At 48.3% G+C, this 6,668-nt stretch overlaps 1 protein-coding gene across 2 annotated transcripts in view; it reads left to right on the forward strand.

Moving 5' to 3' along the window:
- The window catches only part of MGAT5 (mannosyl (alpha-1,6-)-glycoprotein beta-1,6-N-acetyl-glucosaminyltransferase), a 302,502-nt gene that overhangs the window by 267,780 nt on the left and 28,054 nt on the right, over nucleotides 1-6,668 (forward strand). For both annotated transcript variants that reach the window (XM_005868854.2, XM_005868853.2), the window contains one exon: nucleotides 4,897-5,043. In XM_005868854.2, coding sequence (XP_005868916.1) covers nucleotides 4,897-5,043 — 147 coding nt within the window. The remainder of the gene's footprint in view (nucleotides 1-4,896; nucleotides 5,044-6,668) is intronic.

The following is a 6,668-nucleotide window of genomic DNA, read 5'->3' on the forward strand; positions in this document are numbered from 1 at the left end:
CCCATCCTAATGTGCTGGCAACAAGGCTGTTGAGTGCCTCGCTATGGGGAGCTGAGGGGTCCGTCTGGTGTGGGATTCGGGTGAGGCGGGCTGGTCAGGGGCTGTTCCTCCCAGGAGTGATACCTGAGCTGCCTTTTGAGGGGAAACCTGTCATGCTGGCAAGGTGGAGATGGTCAGCATCTCAGTTTTAAATTAATCCAGATACCCTCTTACTCCACCATCTCCATCTACAATGCAAACCGATTCCATTTGATTCTGTGCTGGACCTTCCAGATGCCTGGAGCGCAGGGAGTTTGAGTTCTGATGCTTGTGTTTCGCTTTGTTTCTGAAAGGCCAGTTAGGTAACTCGGCAGACTTTGGGAGTCGACTCAGTAAGCTCGTCTCCAGGAAGTAGTCTTGGGTTTAGCAGCATCTTTGGGCCCTAAAACACGCTTGTCTTGTCTCCTGGCCCCTCTAGCTCTTTGCAAGGGAATTTTCCAGTAGTGTCGGTCAGGGGCGTGGGGAAGCCATGAGAAGGTGTAGCCAAACCCATATGGGTGAGAATTTGGCTGCTATTGTCTCTCCTTGGCATTGGGTGCCAAAGGGAAGACAGAAAAGGGACCCCGCAGGCTACTTGAAATTGTCTCAATACCTAGCCATTGTATGAATTCTTTTTAAAGATATAAAAGGGATACCAAAAATATCTTGATTCCCCATCATTATATGAAGAATACACAAGGCTTAGCAATAGCATGTGGCTCACGGGACTGGCCTTTCCATGGGCAGTCACTGTAAACCACGTCCTCTCTCTTCCTATGGATGTCCCTCCCCTTTTTTTAGTCCAGGTACTTTATGAAACAGTGAAAACTCATTAATACACATGCAGGTGCTAAATATTTTATAAAAGCACACAACCAAAACTCCTACACACCTTAACTCCAGCTAAGCAGTAAAAGGTCGTGGATATGCCGCTGCATGAAGTTGAACCTGGATTTGAACTTGGACTACTGTTTAGTAAGCACCTACTAAGTGCCAGGCTTTAGAATATATCTTTCCCTTGAAATATCTCATTTAATCTTCACAGAAGCCCCATGAAATATAGTACTATTTTCCCCACTTAACACATGCAAAGACAGGTTTAGAGAGCTGGTGTTACCTTGACCAAGGACCCCTAGCTAGAGAGAATAGATGATAAAGATGGGCCTTTAGAATCCATGGGAAGAGGCGTGTAACCATTTCCCACAGTTACAGAACCTGGGATATGATGGAGTTAAGATGTGAACCCTGTCTCCCGGGTCCCAGAGCCTGTGCTGCTAACCACCGCATTGTCCTGATCCTTTGTGCCAGTAATTAATTTAATGGATAAGCTGAGTATCATTCACTGCTCAGACCAACCAATCTGAACCATTAATTCACCCTATACACATTCCTCCTGAGCCACCTACCAACTTGCCTAATTAAAACTAGTCCGAAAAGTGTATGTTGATTGTATGTTTCTCATTTTGTATTACCTTGGATTTTCCTCATCAAAAGTGACTGGAAGCTGACCAAGCCCGTGGGGTCTTTCTGGGAAACGACCATGGTCCACAATTAAGGGATTCTTTGTGGAGGACTCCCCTGAGGAGGTGGGAACAGTTCCGTGTCTCCTTTCACACAGAGCGAGCATCTGAGTGGCTTCCCTGAAACTCTGTGGATGCACAGGAGTGCCCTAGTCTTGTGCCATGAATAAGACATATGGCGCATCATCTGTTCCCTCTTGCTTAATATTAGTTGGGAAATTTAACTTTAGAGCATGTAGTCCCTCTGTTTGGAAATGCTCACTGATGGAGCCAGAGTTGCAGCCCTGGAGCTGTTCTGTCATCTGGAATATCCTCGTTAGATTCCGGGCTTCTGTCGGCCAGATGAAGGGCACATAAAATACCCAGTTTCCTCCTGAACAGTGAAGCCTCTGCACTTGAATGCATTCTTGTAGTGTGTCTCTTGCCCCCGTGCTGAGGAAATCTGAAAGCGGGCAGAATGCCAGGGAAAGGGGGGGGGGGTCCCAGGTGAAGGTAATTCAGTGTGGTTAAGGTACCAGTGTATGTGTGACAAAGCTGTACACCAGGGGTTCTCAACCTGTGGGTCTCGACCCCTTTGGCAATCAAATGACCCTTTCACAAGGGTCGCCTAAGACCATCCTGCATATCAGATATAACAGTAGCAACATTACAGTTATGAAGTAGCAATGAAAATAATTTTATGGTTGGGTCACAACATGAGGAACTGTATTTAAAGGGCCAGAAGGTTGAGAACCACTGCCGTACACCCTCAGGAGTTTACGGAACACCCTCGTGATGATGAACTCCCTGCCCCACCCTGTCCTCATTCAGACCTGAAATATGCTATTTGACCTAAATACATCTGTCCATCACAGCGTCACAGGAAATGAGTGCACAGGAAGCAAGGAAAATGTTGCTTATTGACAGAACAAAAACTTGTTTTGCATTTCCAAATAATGCGTTTCCTGCATTTCTAACTAGTGCCATGAGAAAATATTGCCAAGAAACTGTGTGGTATTTGCTTAAGCTTCATCCTAAAATGGTGCGGCTTTGGAGAGTTAGCCCAGAGTGTTTGCTTCGTGTGCACTGAGGTATTCCAGTGCCAGCAGGGCGGAAGGGATGGTGCAAATTGTCATTCAGATATAATTAAACCTGGGTCACACTCAAGCCCATTAAGCAAGAGCCTCAAATCCTTTTAATTAATGGGTTCAGATTGGTTGGTCTGAAGGAGCTAATTAAATTTTTCTAGGATTTTCTATTTAAATAGACAAGTGTTGTGCTTCCCACATTTCCTCCTAAGTTGTTTGCAGTTTGGAGTTGATGAAGGTGCCGGCCCTCTGTGGCAGGACTGATTCTCAGGGTCAGGAAACGCCGAGTTCCAGGGCTCAGAGTAAACCCACCTGCATGGAAACTTCATCTTCCAGCACCTTTCTTCTCCAAGGCATCTGGAAGCTCTCTGCTGGGTAGAGGTCGTCTTCCCCCTGGACAGCTGGTCCCTCCTCCCCCAAATCAGACGGGGAGGGCAGGCCACAGAAATCAAAGCCTCAAGGATGGTAACCCTGGGTTCTTCATATTTAACTGAGTTGAGGTGTCTTAGCCCTACAGTACAACTTCCCCATTTTCTTCCATTTCTCCTGCTGCTGTTAGGCATGCCTCTCCCCGAGGCACATGCTCCAGCCACACCCTATACACAGAAATCCTCTCCGATAAATCTCACTCCCACTAGTGACAGAATAAGAATAAGATCCAGAAAAGGGGCCTCCAGTGGCGTGGGGGTGTACCTGATATCCTGCAGCTCGCAGGCTCCTGCGTCCATGTTCCCTCCCCACCCCCACATCTCCAGTGGTTCTGCCTGAGAGATATGACCCAGCCAGCAGGGGAGCTCTACTGGCTTCTCAAAACCTCCTTTCTCTTTAACAACCCCCACCCGCTCTGCCTTCATGGATGTTTCTGACAGTGTAGCCAGTCCTCTCAAGGTTTGCAGGAAATGAGAGGTTATTCCTCCAAACAACGAAACGGTTAAGTGTGCACTGTTCAGTGCAAAAGAACATAATAGTTACAGGATGGGGGATCTTTCCTGAGAAGCAGAGATTTTAGTTTTTTGCCACGGAAAAATCCCTGTGGGGCTACCTGACTCTCCAGTGTGGGGAGTGCGGGCCATGCTCAGTGTTCAGCCCTGGAGTCTCGTGCCCACCACATACATCCTGTGTCTTCCAGCGTTGCCCAGGGAGCCCGGCAGCCTGAGCTCAGGGCTCTCTAGGCAGAACCGTTCTAAATAACCGTTCAGTTAAAGCAGCTGCCATGGAAGGATTGGCTGGGAAAGGAGAAGCCAGCCTCCTGCCCTGTCGGCTCTGCAGCGTCCTCCCTTCCCTCTCAGTCCTGGCAGCATAGGTGTCCTCAGTGTGATGGCAGAAGGAGACGATGCCCTGGGGCCCCATTGTCCTTTGTCCCTTGCTGTGCTCTGGAGACAGTGACTACAGAACTGGCTCCTGATGTGGTAGGGAGAGCACACAGGTCGCCGGGCCCAGACGTGGACCGGCCTGGCAGTCACTGCAGCTCTGCGGCCCTGGGACATAGCCCGTGGCAATGAAGCGCAGGAGGCGTTTCTGTGAGGTGTTTCATTTCTGCACCTGGTAGTCAGTGCCCCAGACCTGCAGGTCCCCTTTGTCACCCTGCTCTCAGCTGAGGCTGCTGTGTGGACCCAGAAGGTGTGTTTCTGCTGCCATCTATGGTCTGCTGCGGGGAAGCACGCAGTGTGCTTGCTGGCTATGCAAGCAGCCTTGCCCAGTTCGCAGCTTGGCACCCTCTCCACATGAGAAAATAAAAACCAAGATGTTGGTGTCCCGACGTGAAAACCCCATTATGAAAACCTGTGTTTACTGACTTGCCATCATTTTAAAGCAGCTCCATTTGAACTGTAATCAAACTACCAAGTGACCTTGCTGTCCCCCTGCCCAGCGGCCCTGAAAGGGCCTGTTGTTCCTTTGGCTCCATGAAGAAACCTTCTGTTTAGTCAAGCAAGTGTTTTTCCAATCATGCCTCCTGGTGAGTTACAGAACGATGATTGTTGGGTCTTGTTTTTGTTTGTTTGTTTTTATTCTTTTAATGCCTCCACTTTCCTACCCCCTCTACTGCCTGTCCCAACGCTTGCTTACTTTTTTAGCAAAGGAAAATATGAGGACCCACACAGCTCAGGAGCCCGGAAGGTGCCTGGTACTGCTGTCAACTGACCTCCCTTCGCCCCGTCTCCCAAGGCCTAGGAGGCTTCCAGGCTTTCTGGGCCTCCCACACAGGACTGGAGCACAGAATAACCCCCGTGGGGCAGGTACGCCAGTTCTGATTGCTGTGTTTACGTGCGGTGTGCTTTTCTGTCTTACAGTTGTTTGTGGGCCTCGGGTTCCCCTATGAGGGCCCAGCTCCTCTGGAGGCCATCGCAAATGGATGTGCTTTTCTGAATCCCAAGTTCAACCCACCCAAAAGCAGCAAAAACACAGACTTTTTCATTGGCAAGCCAACTTTGAGAGAGGTAAGCATCTCTTAAAATTCTTCTACTGTCAATAGCATGGTAATAGCTATGTGTTGAGTACTAAGAGCCCGTGTAAGCTCACAGCCTTGGATGGTAGGTGCTACCAACTTCACTGAACATAGTTGGGTGGAAGGAGGGAGTGAGGAGCTCAGAGATGAAGCACATGATGGCATCCCATAGCTAGGTGATGGTACAGCCAGGATTTGAATCCATTTCTGCCCCTCCGCAAAGTGGGATTTTTTTCATTCCGCCCCAACTCTATCTTAATTCAGACATCTCCAGCCGAATGAGCTGAACTCTGATTTTCTGAATGGTTTGTTATGAAATAAGGAAGTCGGCTGGTTAGCAGGTATTTTGACGGACCTACTCTCCATGGTGAGCTGTGAGGACTAAAAAGTGGGCTGCAGGTCTTTGAAAAACCATCAACCTTGAGAAACAGGATGCATCTGGGTAACCAAAGTGATGTATCTGGTGTGTGAGCCCACCGTCAGCAGGCGCCACCCTGAGAAGCAGTCCTACCATTGCCCCAGCCTTTCGCAGAAGCTTTATTCACAGGGGTGGGGAACAACTGATCTGCGGGCCAGATAAAGTCTGCAAAATCATTGGGTCTGGCCCTGCCAAGGCATCAGGGGTGAGTTAATTAAATGTTTGACCAAATATAGCAGGCTAATTTTTAAGTCGATAATTTTGTATAGCCTGAGAATGATGTTATAAAAATCCAAATGGCCCTTGGCAGAGAAAAGGTTCCCCACCCTTGCTTTATTGGAAGTGCCTCGCGGGCCAGATCAGGTCTGCAAAATCATTTGGTCTGGCCCTGCCAAGGCATCAGGGGTGAGTTAATTAAATGTTTGACCAAATATAGCAGGCTAATTTTTAAGTCGATAATTTTGTATAGCCTGAGAATGATGTTATAAAAATCCAAATGGCCCTTGGCAGAGAAAAGGTTCCCCACCCTTGCTTTATTGGAAGTGCCTTCAGAGATCCTCCTGAAAATCCACAGTGGGTGATGAATCACCATTGGAGGCAGTCAGGTTTTATTTGGGGCAATAAACAGAAGTCTTGTGGAGTATGTGAGTGACTAAGCTGGGTGTTTATGCAACTGGTTCTAAACAGGTGCGTGCAAGAAACCATGGGATTGATTTTCTGTTATTCTGATGTAGTTCGTAAGCGGCCATGTGGGCTGCTGGCGAGGAGGAAGCCTGAGTATTGGCATCACTGCTGTGCCCTTGTCCTTTAGGGACTTCTCCTAGGATAACCTGCTGGGCAGCACTCCCCTGACATAGCAGCATATCACAGCACTGCTAAAGCATTCAGTGTGCAATGCTGCCACTTCTGAACATTTCTGGGTCGATTCTCCCAACCCCCAATACTACTTAAAATGCATTTTCCACGATTAGTCTTTACTGATCAGCGATCTTACCAATTCACAGAGTTGATTATTTTGAGAATTCTTTCCTCTGACCCTCGAAATCATTGCTGAAATGGCCAAAGGAGATGGAGGAAGAGCAACAAGATCTGTAGATTATCCCAAAAAGATGAACCTGTGGCCCGGATAACCTGGGGCAAGGCCTCCCTGTGTGTGTGTGTGTGTGTGTGTGTGTGTGTGTGTGTGTGTGTGTGTGTGT

The sequence above is a fragment of the Myotis brandtii genome, unplaced genomic scaffold (assembly GCF_000412655.1).
Source record: "Myotis brandtii unplaced genomic scaffold, ASM41265v1 scaffold278, whole genome shotgun sequence".
In the NCBI taxonomy this organism is placed as follows: Eukaryota; Metazoa; Chordata; class Mammalia; order Chiroptera; family Vespertilionidae; genus Myotis; species Myotis brandtii.